We start from the raw sequence: 14,667 nt of genomic DNA, 5'->3' as shown, positions 1-14,667 counted from the left end.
TGTTTATTGTTATTAAGGTAAAATTGTTATTATAAGTTACTAGCTTTCATCTAAATAAGAAATATACTATTACTTTACAAAATCTTAAATAAAAAATTCTTCTGAGCCTCAACAAGTCACTTCTAACACGCCCATATCTCTCATTTCTGATTGGTCATTTGCCTCGTGAAGGGGTGGGACTTTTTGTGAATATCCAATTAAAATATAGAAGACTCAGCTGCTAGCCAATCAAATCCTCCCATGCTCAGACCCTAGCTTCTTATGCACTCTTATTTACCTAAACTGTCCTTTTCCCCGTCGCCTTAACCAAGGGTAGGGGGTGTGCATAGGCAGAAATCAACCTCTGCTTAAAAATTTTTTTTACGCTAAGTTTTATTTTTCTACAAAACTCCGTGTTTATTACCCAGTGGATCATAACTTTTATCATTAAAGACAACACGCTTTCAAGGTAGGTGCACCACGTTTATTTGTGTAACAACATTCACTACATGTCACAATTATGGTTAAATGAAGTCAACCTAAAATTAAAAATAGGAAGCATTTTGTGTTGTGACTGATCCATAGAAAGTACTATAATTGAGATATGTTGTAGCTAGCGTTAGCTTGAGTAGCTAGCTGCAGTTCGATTAACTCTCCTTTCCATACAGTAAAAAAAAAAAAGTTCATAGCCTAGCTAGTGCTTGAAGCACATATATCCGTTTTTCGGTAAAGTCTTTATTAAAGTTTTCACAAATGTGTTGACACCACGGACTAGTGTGTGTTCCTCGAAGCGTTGTTGTCTATGGCAGGAACATGTCCCGACATGTCGCGGGTTCTGCCCCAACATGGCCTGATCCATTTACCTACTGTTCTAATAGCCATCTATCAATATTACGAAGTATTTAATGGAATACAACGTTTTGATTATGACTCCAGATACCTGTTTGAATTGTATTTATCTCCAGTATATGTGGTAATTGTGTCCAATCATGCGTTATCCCCCCATCTAAAGTTCAAATAGGTGACAGCTGTAACAAATGTGTTACTTGATAACTTACCAATATAGAAACTCGGTCTGCTTGCTCTCTCCTAAGCTGTACACGTTTTTAGGCATATAAAGCAGGTTGCGTGCAGTAATCCACAGGTTCAAGGGTGTCTTTCTCATTTCATGTAAATTGATTAAGTTAATACCCAAAGACCAATGCAATGTTATACTTTGTGTCCCGTGTGCAGATCATCAGATTGCTCACTCAAAATCCCCAAATTTGGATAACCTGGCATGTGGTTTTTATTTTCCTATTCCAAATAATATCAACATTCTCCTGCTCTTTACAGATGATTGATACAGTGACGGGAGCTGGAGTGCAGTCCTCTGCAGCTCAGCTGAAGACCCTGATAGATCTGGAGGCCAGATACCAACCAAAGCTGAGCGGATTGAGGCTCATTGAGTGTGCCCAGGACAATGGCCTAAGGATGACTGCAAAACTCAGAGAGCTGGAGGTGAAAGACCTGCTCTCTCTTTCCAGGTTCTTTGGTTTTAGCGCAGAGACCTTCTCCTTGGCTGTGAGCCTGCTGGATCGATTTCTCTCTGTAATGAAGGTTTGTAATGAAACTGTTCTGGCTTGTTTCATGAATTTCTACAAATTAAATAAAATGACACGCCTCCCCTTCATGTCCATTTCAGATTCAGCCAAAGCACCTCTCCTGTGTTGGTCTTTGCTGCTTCTACATCGCTATAAAGTCCTCAGAGGAGGAGAAAAATGTGCCTCTGGCAAATGACCTCATCCGCATCAGTCAGAATCGCTTCACTGTGTCTGATATGATGAGGATGGAGAAGATCGTCATGGAGAAATTATACTGGAAGGTGAAAGCCCCCACAACCCTCCACTTTCTTCGACTGATTCACAGTCATATCCAGGAGCAGCTTGACTCTGAGGGGTAACTTAATCTTAAAATATGTTTTTTTTTTTTTTCCAGTTTGAATGTTATCATTGAACACTCTTTTTGTCAACAGCAAAATGATCTTAAGTATCGAGAGACTGGAGTCGCAGCTTAAAGCCTGTCATTGCTCATTTGCTTTCTCCAAAATAAAGGTATGTCATGAGAAACTGTGTACAAATTTTGATCATCTGTTCTGATAAAAAAATGATTCTGTACCTCGTACCCCACATGTGAATCATTCATTAATCCTCTTCACCCCTGTCGGGGCATAGGGCGTCTACTAGGTCTCTCCAGCCTCTCCTGTCCTGGGCCGCGGTTTCTAACTGGCCCCATGATAATCCAAGAGATTTGGCTTCCGCCGCCGTTGTTCTCTGCCATGTTGTTTTGGGCCGTCCTGGATTTCTTTTGCCTTGTGGGTTCCACTTTAGCGCTTGGCGAGTGATACTGTTTTGTGGTTTTCGGAGCGTGTGTTCGAGCCATCCCCACTTTCTCCTTTTGATTTGATTCTCCACTGGCTCCTGTTTGGTTAACTTCCAAAGGCATTCGTTCGTGACTCTGTCACGAACAGAGTCCCACATGTGAATACTCCAGATTTATTTATGTTGAGGGGACTTGAAATCTGTTTTTTACAATTCTTTATTGAGGTGACTGATCTGGAAAAGGAAACACTTATCAAAACAAATGTGTTAGGCTAATAGATTCAGTCTGAGTTGTTAGAGACAACATGAAGTTATTTCTCCTCGAATAGTTTCCATAGGATTATCAAAGGTGTACCCTCCCCCAGTCAAAGTGGCTTCTTAAAAGCAGACGTGTAAAGAATGTGATGGTGCAGACGAAAACAGACAAGACCTTTGAGTTCAGCAGAAGGTTGAAAAGATTAGCCATGATCAGTCAAACACACTGTTCTTACATGCAACCTGATGCTTGTGTTTGGAAAAAGAGAATTAGGAAACCTAACTTTCATTTAGTTTGAGCTGATTAAATTTATTTGAACTTGGCTCCAGGTTCAATTTGTCATCCCTTTTTCAGGGATGGACTTCTGGAAATAACTAGAATTTTCTTAAAAAGGAAATATGTCGTCCATGCTCGTTTTAACCAAATCCCCCTTGATTTGCTGTTTCTTTTCAGCCTTCTTTGCTTGCAATGGCTCTAGTTTGCTATGAGGCCCAGGATCAACATGACCCTGAACAGATCGACCAGATATCTGAGGCTGTGAAAAGTCTGCAGAAGCTGCTAAATGTAAGTCCCATCCCTTCATGTCAGCAATGTTCATTGAGAGTCTAGTAGTGTGGTTTGAGGGACAGATGGCACACATTTCTGATGGTTTCTGTCCTCTGCAGGTAAGAGATGGAGACCTGGTTTGTGTGAGGGAGCTTGTTAGAAAGTGTCTGGCTGAATATGCCACCACCAAGTGCTTCAAGCCTCACTGTCTGAGACTCCGCTGGACCATCTCGGGGAGAACCGCTCGTCAGCTGAAGCACAGCTACTACAAGATCGCCCATCTTCCCACCATACCAGAGTCAGCTTGTTAATGATGGGGTCCATAGATGGGTGACCGTACACACAGAAGGAAGTGAAAACTCTTCTGCTATTACACCTTTTATTTTCTGATTTAGATCTCATTTCAGTTTATGGTCACCCATTTATGACCCCCTCCTTATTTTGCTTCCAGATCTTCATTAATGATGATGAATTTCTGGAAGGAAAAGTAAAAAAGAGAATTTTTCCTTTTGTCCCAGAAACAAGGAGTAGTGCTTTGTGTGGAATGTGGATGTGCTGCCATCCTGCAAAGTTTTTACTTTCTTCTAAACTTGATTGCACAGTCTGTTTTGGGAGAATCCGTACCAGGGTGTTTGGTGTTTCCTGGTATGGGTTGTTAGTTTTAAGCTACTAAGTATAGAACCGCCTAGGTCCTCAGTCCACTATGTGGAAGAGGAGGGAGAAGGATTTTGTGAACAGCAAAAATGGAACCAAGAAATCGGACCCAAAGTCCTTAACTCCCACCCTAGGTTGTTAAACTGTCCTGAATGCACACTCCTACCCAAGGTGACCTTTTTCTTTTTCTTTTCTTATGATGCGGTAAAGGAGCTCTGGCAAATAGCAATGAAGTGACCATCACGTCCCTGCCAGAGCTGAACTGTGAGGAGCGGTTCAGATGAGATCTTTTCATTGATTTTGGAATCTTGACATGGAGCCATGAGATTGAACTGAGTTCTGTTTATGCAGAGAACACTTAAAAGTGGCTGCAGTGGAAATGTGGGTTGGAATTCAAAATGCATTTTTCTGTTGAGTTTCTTTTATTGTTTGGCTGAGCTAGTGATATCAAATTGTTCCAAGTTTAAAGTGGTCAATGGAATACCATCTGATAAACTCAAGAACTCATACCTTTCAATAAAGATTTATTGAAAAGCTGTATTTGCACGGATCTTTACTTGGATGACACACTTGACACAATTCATCTTAATCAAAAGTGAAGTTCCTTTAGTCTGGCTTCAAAACGGTTGAGTAAAACCTTAACCAGGCGTAGGAAACTATTGTGCCAGACAATTGAGAGAAGGAGGCTCTGAAATAAGTCTCTCACTCGACCCTTGTAAAAACGACCAAACTGATGATTCTCTGCTCGTCTGCTCACTGGGGTGGGTTCAAATCCCAAGTAGCACTTTGTCTACCAGATTCTGTAAACATGAAGTGTCACTTCTGTAAACTGGAAAAGTCTGGACCGCCACTGGTAAAATTCCCAGAGATCTCTGCTCCACTGAAGTCAAAGCCAGGATTCTGAAATAGAAACACAAGCAATATATAAGTGAAATTTTCTGAAAAATCATACATGTCTGCTGAGACATCAGCAAACATCCTGCATGTCTGATTATTTTAAAATCATCCAAAACTTTTTTTAATATGCTGGAAACGACCAATTGTTAATTTGCATGAAAATAGCTTTTTCTAATTTCCCTCAAAAGGAGTTGCAGACTTAAATGTACGAATCTATATGAGAAAACTGAACCAATCTCTTGTAGCAGTAAGGGTTTTCTGGGAGAGCTAAATAAACGGACCTCCCGCTGAAACCTCTCCAGAGTGAGTTTTCTTTGCATCTGATCCTGAAGCCAAGCATTTGCGCAGTACTCCCCCTCAAGAAGAGAAGACCAGCAGTTTCCTGCTTCCCTGTTGGTCTTCATCAGAATGATCCGAATGAGACATTTGTCCTCTGGTGAGGAGGGGGAAAAAAAAAAAATAAATAAATGAGAAGCACAAAGCTAACCTACACAGACTTCTGCAAAAGACGCCAAACGGTGTGCAACTTACCCAACGTCCATGTAGCTTCGTCTGACACGGTTGTTTCAAACAACTTTCCCTGGGAAAAAGTTCACAATAACCACACAAAAAAGTTAAAATAATGAAGCAGAGTAAAATGTAATTTTAATTTTTTAAATGTGCATTGACTTTACAAAGCCATCGACAGCCAATATAAAATTATATTTGCATCACGAGTGTCCTTTTTGATTAAACTGTCATTGTTTTGTTACTTCTCTGCTTTAAAACACTGTAAAGCTTTTCCTTTTCAGGATTAGCCAGTATAAGCCAATCTGTAGAACAGACAACTTCACTTTCTGACTTTTTTACACAAATATAAATGAGGTTAGAGTTGATTGACGCTATTTTCCTGAAAACAAAGCAAAAATTAAAATATAAATCACTTTAAAATCATTTTATTGCCCTGCAAAACTAGCCTTACATAAAATGTGTCCATTAAAGAAAAAAGAACTATTTGTATGTAGAAGTTTAAAACTGTACTGCAAGTACTTTTGATTTAAAAAGGAATAATGTTTGTGATGTTGAACCAAAAAATGATCTACAATTTAACCAATGATTTAAAGAAGACAACTATACTTTACCGGGTTACCTTGATTATTTCCTTCCCTTTGACGTGCAGCTCGACGTCTCTGGCTCCCAGACGGCATCTGACCTCCTTGGCAGACGTCCCATGGGGCACCCCGACTTCGATGAAGACCTCCTCCATGGTCTGGTACCAGCAGCCCCACGGTGTCTTGCAGGGGACCACCCCGCTCCTCTCGTCGAAGTGCACCGACATGCTCCGGTGTCAGTCCCCGCCTGACTGTCCTGTGCTAACCGTGTAGCAGCACGACGTTTTTCAACGTAAACGGCAGTGATGATTTCAGTGCCAGCGATGTAGGTCAGGTCAGGCGTTTCAGTGTTTCATCGGCAAATCTTCAGGTGATGTTATGTGCTAGAACTGCTCAATCAAACTTCTCGATTCTTCCTCATACATGTAAACAGATCTGTTGATGCTCAATTGACAGACAATACTGCCACCTAGCGGCGTGGAGTCAGAATACACATTTTCATTCGTACAGCTGTCTCATCTACATTTTTTATACCTCTTTTCATTTTTGAAACAAAAAAACAACACAGTGAACCTCTCAAAAAGTTCAAATGATTTGAAAGCTACAAAAACTTGGAATTTATGTGGAGTGTGAAACATTGAACTTTCCCCTGTTTTCATTATGCTGTGATTTACTCAAATGTGCTCTGTGATCATAATTTTATTTAACATCTACAGTACTTTTTAGAAATCTCTTTTTTTCTGATCCTGTGTATGGATCATGGATAGAACTTTTGTTAATAAAGTTTGTTTAAAAAAAGTTGTCTCATCTGCCGCCATTGACTGCACTCATTCCTTTTCGCGGTTTTTCTCCTATTTCTTTTATTCTTCCAACTCACTCAAAATCCTGTATTTGCAAGAAAGAAAAAACATTGAAATTATTATATCATTAAAATCTTATGTAATTTCTCTTTGCAGATTCTGCTTGCAATTATCTTTTGTATTTGAAGTGAACTCCACATCACAGATATTTTCAGTAACTTTTTTCCATCCATCCATATATTCTTTTTGGGGTGTGCAATAAATAAAGAGATAAGATAAAACAACGTGCAAAAAAAATTCAATTTAAAAATAAATGCAAACAATTGATTTTCGATCCTTCTCTTTTCAATCTTTATGTGTGCTCATGACAACAGATTCACCTGTTTTTATGTGCACACAAGAGCTTTTCCTGTTCTGTGATGTCTGTCTGTAGTTTTAGTTTTTTATTTTATTTTAACAAACTAAACGTATCTCCAGTAGAAACCAAGTGGTTCCATGGTTTGTCTAAAAATGTAGGGGATTTGCTAATCTGTTAATTAGATTACCGCTCTTGCCTCAGTGACTCTTGTGTCCTTAAGCCCTGTAACCTGACACAAAATGGAAACAGGCTCCATGTGATTTTTACATCTCAGGGGGTGTTTTGCCATAAATTGCTGGGAAGTTGACCGAAAAGTTGACAGCTGCTGTCAAACATGGCCGGTGCCTCATTATCTCTGGTTGTTTTTATCTGCTGGATTAGGTAAGGTTCACTTCCTTTTGCTTCAACATTAATTTTTAGTCATTTCTTTTTTTTTTTTTAATTTTCTTAAATTTGCAGTCTAGGTAATGTCTGGGGTGAAGAAAAAGTATTTTCAGACAACATTACTCGTATTTTGGATAGACTGCTGGATGGGTACGACAACAGGTTACGACCTGGCTCTGGAGGTAATTTAAACCTTCAACGCTCAATCCTTCCTCTCTGCATACACTGGATTATTTAAGGCAAACTGCTACCGTTTTTATGTACAATAAGTTATTGTTGTAGGTGGCATCACAGAGGTGAAAACAGACATTTTTGTCACCAGCTTTGGACCTGTTTCAGACGTGAAGATGGTAAGATATTAATATATATATATGTGAGATGCAAAGGATTTTGTGAATAATTTTATGGACAATCTACCACAAGAACATCTAATGAGTCTTAATCTCTGTGATCAGACCCATAATTCTGTTATTGAGGCCTCTAAATCAATAGGACAACATGTCAGACAGTTAAAGGGCTGGACAAATTGATTCACAATTATGCAGGATGAGTGGCATCCATCATTGCTCAGAAGCTCTCCTCGTCTTTCTCGGCTAATTGAAATGTCTCTCTGGTGTTGTGCGTTCTAAAGCTGCAATTTTATGGTTTCAGTTTATGTGGAAACAACTGCTTTGCATTTATTCCTGAATCAGGAGTACACCATGGACATGTTCTTCCGTCAGATGTGGGTTGACGAGCGTCTGAAATTCGAAGGCCCCACCGAAATCCTACGTTTGAATAATCGCATGGTGGACAAAATCTGGACACCTGACACGTTTTTCAGAAACTCCAAGAAGTCCATTTCCCACAACATGACCACGCCCAACAAGCTCTTCCGTATCATGCAGAACGGGACTGTCCTCTACACCATGAGGTGATCTTAGGGGGTGCTGGTTTGTGAATCTGACTAAGAAATTTGCCCTGATTTCCTCTTCAAATTCTTGCTTTCAGACTGACAATCAGCGCAGAGTGTCCGATGAGGCTGATGGATTTCCCCATGGACGGTCACGCCTGTCCTCTCCGGTTTGGAAGCTGTGAGTGAAGCGGAGTTCTTCCGAAACCTTCTTTTTTTTTTGAGGGAAGCTGTTTGGGATCAATCTTCTTCTGAAACCATTTTGATTTTTAGATGCATACACCAGCAGTGAAATCATTTTCACCTGGAGGAAAGGCCTGACAGCTTCTGTCGAATGTCCCAAAGAGTCCATGAGTCTTCTGCAGTACGACCTTGTGGGGCAGACTTTGTCCAGTGAAATGATCAAGTTAAACACAGGTATTCCTCATCACAACAAACTGGGTTACCATTTTTCAAGATGAAAAGAGCCACGCAAATGCTATCAAAACTGTTTCTTAATGTGTTTATGGATATTTTTCCCTCAGAACTAAGTGATTGCCTTAAATGAGCAGCAAATGCAGCCATTTCTGGTGTTCCTGAATAAACAGGACAGGGGAAGATGGAGTGTGTTGGAAAAAAATGGGGAAACAGACACAAAATTAAATCCTGGTTCTCTACTTTGAAACCAAATTTTAGGGATGGAGGTTTTTTGGAGGAACCAAATGTAGAAGAATGGAACTTCATTAAATCTAAAAACTTCATCTGATTCATGATCAGGTCTGAACACAACTGTCGGAAAACTTCAAGTATACTGATGGCTAAGTAAGAAAAACTGTAAAGTTTATTGGAAACTCGAAATTACCATGATATATTTATAGGGGATGTAAAAGATACAGATGTGTAAAAAAAATCTATAGAGCTCTGGAAGTAACAGTAACCACAGATACAAACAGGATTATGCTGGTAAAAAAAAGATAAAAAAATGTATCAGGAAATCAATAATCGGTTTCCGACTAACTTCGTTAACACCATCTAATGTCATCATTTCCATCAGCAGCTCTTTTTTACTATTCAAAGGACAGACTTTCCTTCAGGGTTGCATTTTCTGACATATTTTTCATCCTGCAGGGCAGTACTCTGTGCAGGTGGTCTATTTCCACCTCCAGAGGAAGCTGGGCTACTACCTCATCCAGACCTACATTCCTTTAATAATGGTGGTTGTCCTGTCACAAGTCTCCTTTTGGATCAACAAAGAGTCCGTTCCTGCGCGCACAGTTGCTGGTACGCCCCTTTTCCCAACATCATTAAACAATTAATGTGTGCTAATCAGTGTGAGATTACAATCTCCATGCTTTGTGGGATTCATAATGACTTGGCTCTGCTTCAGGCATCACCACGGTGTTGACCATGACCACTCTGAGCATCAGCGCTCGCCAGTCCTTACCCAAAGTCTCCTATGCCACGGCCATGGACTGGTTCATCGCCGTGTGCTTTGCCTTTGTTGCGTCGGCTCTGGTGGAGTTTGCAGCGGTGAACTACTTCGCCACCTTGCAGGCCAACCGTCTGATGAAGGACAGAGCCAGACAAGACAGGCTGGAGGTTCTCGCCACTGGGAGTGAGGATGATGACACGATTTCAGTAAGATGAAGGCTACATGATCATCATTAAAAAAAAGAACAGCAGGAAATTCACAGAATATTCACATGAAAACATATGTGTAAAATGAAAAAATAAAAGCAAATACATGTTGTATAAGGAGAAAATATAGTTAGTCTTACACAAAAGTGTAAAGGCCTTAAAGTGCTTAATAAAATCATTTTCACCCGTGTGGCTGCCCGGGACTTTAGTACCTGACTAAAGCAGGACTAGATGAGGTCATCAACAGATCAAACTATGTTCTGAATGTCTTGGGTAAGTAAGAACTTGGCAATAATACTTAAAGTCCCTCTCCAATCATCTTTTGATCTGTTTTCAAAGCTGGTCTTTTAATTGGGATAATGCTGTTTTTAGCCTTAATTAAAAATATACAGTGTCATTTTCTAGGACATCCAGTGGTATGAGAAAGTTTGGGCACCCCTGACAATTTTCAAGATTTTTCTTCATAAACGATTGGTTGTTCGGATCATCAATTTCAGTTAAATATATCATATAGCAGATGAAACAGATGAACACAGTGTTCACAGGGATTTTAGAATCTGCTGATACTGACTGGAATCCATGCGACCTTCAACTTTGACAAGATTTCCAGTACCTGCACTGGCCACAACGCCCCAAAGCATGATGGAACCGTGTGGGTAGTAAGTGTTTGTCTTGGAATGCTGTGTTCTTTGTTCGCCAAGCATACCGCCCCTTGTTATGTCCAAATAACTCCATTTTAGTTTCATCAGTCCACAGCACCTTATTCCAAAATGAAGCTGGCTTATCCAAATGTGCTTTAGCATACCTATAGCGACTCTGTTTGTGGCGTGTGCGCAAAAAAGGCTTCTTCCGCATTACTCTTCCATACAGCATCTCCTTGTGCGATGTGCTTGAGTGGTTTAACGATGCACAGTGATCACGTTGTAGGTCTTTGGAGCTGGTCTGTGGGTTGAGTTTGATTGTTCTCACCATCCTTCGCCTCTGCCTATCTGAGATTCTTCTGGGCCGGCCACTCCGGGCCTTTGCTTGAACTGTGCCTGCGGTCTTCCATTTTCTCACTATATTCCTCACAGTGGAAATTGACAGCTGAAATCTCTTAGCAAGCTTTTTGGATCCTTCACCTAAACTGTGTTGTTGAACAATCTTGGTTTTCAGGTGATCTGACAGCTGTTTTGAGGTTCCCATGTTGACATTCTTCAGAGAAGATGCAAAGAGGAGAAAAACTTGCTCTTGGCCACCTTAAATACCTCTTCTCATGATTGGCTTCACGTGTGTATGTAGGTCAAGGGTTAATGAGCTTATAATACAAATTTTGTGTTCCAAGAATTATTGCTAAAGGTAGTAAAATCAATAAAATAACAGGGGTGCCCAAATTTATGCACCTGCCTATTTTTGTTTAAGTAATTATTGCACAGTTTCTTTAAATCCAATAAACTTCCTTTCACTTCTCAAATATCACTGTGTTCATCTGCTATATGATATATTTAACTGAAATTGATGATCCGAACAACCAATGAAGAAAAATCTTGGAAATTATCAGGGGTGCCCAAACTTTTTCATACCACTGTAGTTTCTGCAGGGCAGCCAAGTTCATCAAAAATTCACCTCTGAGTTGTGGACGAGACTGTTAGACCAGAGTTAGCCAGCCCCACTTCCCGTCATCCTTCTGTTTACGCGCTCTCAACTGTCCAGCCTCACAGTTTTGATCCAGATGCCAGATCAGACGAGGAAAACAAAGACATACGTGGATCTATTTGTCTTCAGGTGGATGCATCAGAATGGTGCAGAGCAGGGAGTTTGTGCCCCTCATCGTATTTTCTACATAACTAATGCAGGCTTTCGTCAAACTACATTTTTTTTTTCATCTACCCCTGAATCACAACCAATTGAATAAAGAAAAACTCAGAAATGCAATTTTAAGCTTAATTTTCTTTTCTATGTCCTCCACCATCAGGAAAATGCCACAAGAATTATTCATAAAATTAATTTATTCATTTTTTGAATTTGAAAATCGTTAATGTCTAAGCCACTACAGAGTCCCTCCTGGGATCTGTCTCACATGCAGAACTCATAGATCAATGTTTAAAAATAGCTCCAATGAGGAATGAAGAACAATAATCTCTAAATTGTGGTGTATGATTTAAAAAAAACCTGCAAAAAATCATATAGACAAAAACTACAGTTATCCCCAAATTTTGTCCTATTTTGTGTATTTTTGTCTTGAAGCATGACTCCTTTTTTTCTTGCTGTTTTTTTCCTAGTCGGACAGCAGCTTTCAGGAAGGCCTGAAGAGGAGAAACCATTCAGTGAGCTGCAGTGAGCCGGGAGAAATCCCGCCAACTCCGATTTTCCTTCAACAGGGTTCAGCTTTTCCTCAGATACCGCAGCTGGCCGGGACCAGCCGCATTGACTCATATGCTCGCATCCTCTTCCCTTTGACCTTTGCCCTCTTCAACCTGGTCTATTGGTATATTTATCTGGCCAAAGACACCATGGAGAGAGCCAGGTAAGAATTCCAGCCAACATCAGGATGCAAGACATCATTTCTTAAAGTCTATCCTAAAAATTAAGATGACAATAGTTTAAATTAGCATTACAACTTAAACCACAAACTTAATGCAGTTTCTCAAGAACAATTTTCTGACTTTTTTCAAAGCAGGAAAGACATCCTTAATTTGCTGCAAAAGCCAAAGGAGTTGTAGGCGAAGAGAAAAAACCCAGAGTTAGGTGGTTTGTTGGGTTCTCTCATGCTAGTACTTTGACTTTAATTATCAGAGATTAAAATTAGAGAAAAGTGGGTGTTTGGTTGGTATATTGAGTCCGAAAGAATCCACCTTTCCCCTCCATCACCCAAGATTTTCCTGCAAAAACGTTTCCTTTAAAAAAAAAATCTTTTTATCTTCAGAGAAAAATTGACAACCAACGATGAATTTGCACATACCAGTAATCTGCACAAAGTAATGACTCATAACTTTTCTACGTATGAGAGTGCCACTTAAAGAGCGCAGAGTTTCATGTCCAAGAAGAAAAAGGGGAGATAAGAGCAAAAAGATCTCTAGAGGGAGAAAAAGAGATCTTTTACGTAAGACAGAGAAGTGCAAAACTGCTCAATGTGTGTCTTGTTAATCCATTTTGTGTGTGTCTGTTTTTTTTGTATTTTTATTTTTTTTAATTTTTGGTTGTAGCATTGTGCAGGATAAAAAGAGAGAACACAGATCATGAGTGCAGCTGCAGCACATCTGTACCATTTTATATTTTGCCTCTTGGATTCAGCTTTTTTTCAAGGCTGAGGTGATGTGGAGCACAGGAGCAGGCTTGGCTGTGCAGCACTGCAGAGATAGAGCATTTCTGAATGTGGAAATAGAGAAGCTTCTGCTCACATTATCTGCTCTGTTTTGTTCTGGTCCTGCAGGGACATGGATCCTTAAGACTGAGAGGACATGGAGATTGAAAGATCTTCCACCTCTGCAAAAGCCAGCTCGCAGGATTCACGTACCCCCCCCCCCCCCCCCGCCCCTCCCCATCTGACAGAAGAACTGAATCACAAACTCGTTTGTTCTCCTCGCTGCACATCTGCACAAAACACCCCGGTCACTTTTGAACCCCACAACGCAACCGGACGTCACACAGAGACACAAACCATGTAACGCATCAAAAAGAGCCGGCATGATATAATCTGTGATGGCGTTAACTGGCGGTGATGCAACGTTGAACCAATGCTTTTAGAAGCCTGCCCTCTCTGCAGAAGCACATCTTCAAGATCAAAGCCAGTTTAGAGAAGGCTCCTATCCCTCTTTACTGCTTCAAATATATGCTCAAAGCTGAGAAAAGGAATTGTGAGGCTCTCTTCCATCCCACCTTTCTGCCTTGCCATGCTGCTGCTGCTGCTTTGCAGTCTCTGATTATCAGGAAACACATTGAAAAGATATCCATAATTATTATTGGCACATTCAGTTGTTTTCTGTGAAAAGACATTTGTGTTTTGCCTTGTATCAACTTTACAGCACAAAAACAGAAAACATTAACTTGATCATTTCAACCTCAATATTCCAACTGTTTGACCTTGGATTTAGAAATGGGAAAACTGTCTGGCATGTTCCAATGACTCAATAAAAACACTCCAAACCATTTTATTTTTCCTCTTTCTTGAATATATTTTTCTTCTTAAGGACATCCACTTGTCTCTTTAATATTTTCCTCTGCAATGGAAACCGCTCTTCCACCATCATCGCTCTCTACTCTTTGATCTGGGGCTGCCTGTACGCATGCGCCCATCATTGACTCCGGCGCTCTGGAGTAAGTTGGATGTGCGCGCTCCTCACTTGCATCCAGAAGCCGCCTCTAACACGGTTGCCATGGGGAGGATCGGGAAAAAGCATCTTTGGATTTTTACTTTTTTATTTATGCTGACTTTCGCCTCGGCTCAAAGGTATGCGACCATTTCTGTGTGACCACTGCAGCATCCTTTTGGACGTCAAACCTCTCATTTTTATCTGTCTTTTTTTATTTTTGTTTCCAGCGTAAAGGATATTAAAGATCCGAGCAACATGCCTCTGGTAAAAGAGACGGTGGACAGGCTGATGAAAGGATACGACATTCGGCTCAGGCCGGATTTCGGAGGTAACGAGCGGATGGGAAGCGGAGTGTCATGTTTTCACGCCCTCCCAACGTGCGATACATGTTTAATGAATCGCAAAATCGTCTTTAATTTCCATAATGATCCCTTCACAGTCAAATGGGCGCCACCAATTAAGAGAAATGATGAGCGTGCATCATTTGATGAGGGGTGATCGATACACCGCTCATCAATGTTTGATTAGTCCATTGCGTTAA

General features: G+C 40.4%; 4 protein-coding genes across 5 annotated transcripts in view; 3 read left to right on the top strand and 1 right to left on the bottom strand.

Moving 5' to 3' along the window:
* The first annotated feature begins 311 nt into the window (after nucleotides 1-311).
* ccng1 (cyclin G1) lies at nucleotides 312-4,335 on the top strand. Its single transcript, XM_004073336.3, has 6 exons — nucleotides 312-448; nucleotides 1,315-1,578; nucleotides 1,664-1,917; nucleotides 1,994-2,072; nucleotides 3,049-3,159; nucleotides 3,261-4,335. The coding sequence occupies exons 2-6, from the start codon at nucleotides 1,315-1,317 to the stop codon at nucleotides 3,450-3,452; spliced, it is 900 nt and encodes a 299-aa protein (XP_004073384.1). The 5' UTR covers nucleotides 312-448; the 3' UTR covers nucleotides 3,453-4,335.
* On the bottom strand, nucleotides 4,224-6,215 carry nudcd2 (NudC domain containing 2). Its single transcript, XM_004073337.4, has 4 exons — nucleotides 5,822-6,215; nucleotides 5,224-5,272; nucleotides 4,974-5,125; nucleotides 4,224-4,695 (listed from the first exon to the last, which is right to left on the bottom strand). The coding sequence occupies exons 1-4, from the start codon at nucleotides 6,008-6,010 to the stop codon at nucleotides 4,612-4,614; spliced, it is 474 nt and encodes a 157-aa protein (XP_004073385.1). The 5' UTR covers nucleotides 6,011-6,215; the 3' UTR covers nucleotides 4,224-4,611.
* A 925-nt stretch (nucleotides 6,216-7,140) lies between these two features.
* Nucleotides 7,141-13,962, top strand: LOC101161166 (gamma-aminobutyric acid receptor subunit alpha-6). The gene is made up of 10 exons (XM_004073492.4): nucleotides 7,141-7,322; nucleotides 7,401-7,507; nucleotides 7,608-7,675; nucleotides 8,018-8,238; nucleotides 8,316-8,398; nucleotides 8,491-8,634; nucleotides 9,325-9,477; nucleotides 9,584-9,834; nucleotides 12,096-12,340; nucleotides 13,247-13,962. The coding sequence occupies exons 1-10, from the start codon at nucleotides 7,276-7,278 to the stop codon at nucleotides 13,260-13,262; spliced, it is 1,335 nt and encodes a 444-aa protein (XP_004073540.1). The 5' UTR covers nucleotides 7,141-7,275; the 3' UTR covers nucleotides 13,263-13,962.
* A 139-nt stretch (nucleotides 13,963-14,101) lies between these two features.
* The window catches only part of gabrb2 (gamma-aminobutyric acid type A receptor beta2 subunit), a 36,495-nt gene continuing 35,929 nt past the window's right edge, over nucleotides 14,102-14,667 (top strand). Inside the window, exons 1-2 of one of the 2 annotated variants that reach the window (XM_011480281.3) lie at nucleotides 14,102-14,263; nucleotides 14,354-14,454. In XM_011480281.3, coding sequence (XP_011478583.1) covers nucleotides 14,190-14,263; nucleotides 14,354-14,454 — 175 coding nt within the window. In that variant the 5' untranslated portion in view covers nucleotides 14,102-14,189. The remainder of the gene's footprint in view (nucleotides 14,264-14,353; nucleotides 14,455-14,667) is intronic. The other variant, XM_004073334.4, reaches the window with a different exon arrangement.

Source organism: Oryzias latipes, chromosome 10, assembly GCF_002234675.1.
Source record: "Oryzias latipes chromosome 10, ASM223467v1".
Taxonomy (NCBI): domain Eukaryota; kingdom Metazoa; phylum Chordata; class Actinopteri; order Beloniformes; family Adrianichthyidae; genus Oryzias; species Oryzias latipes.
This window is presented reverse-complemented; position numbering and strand designations above follow the sequence as displayed.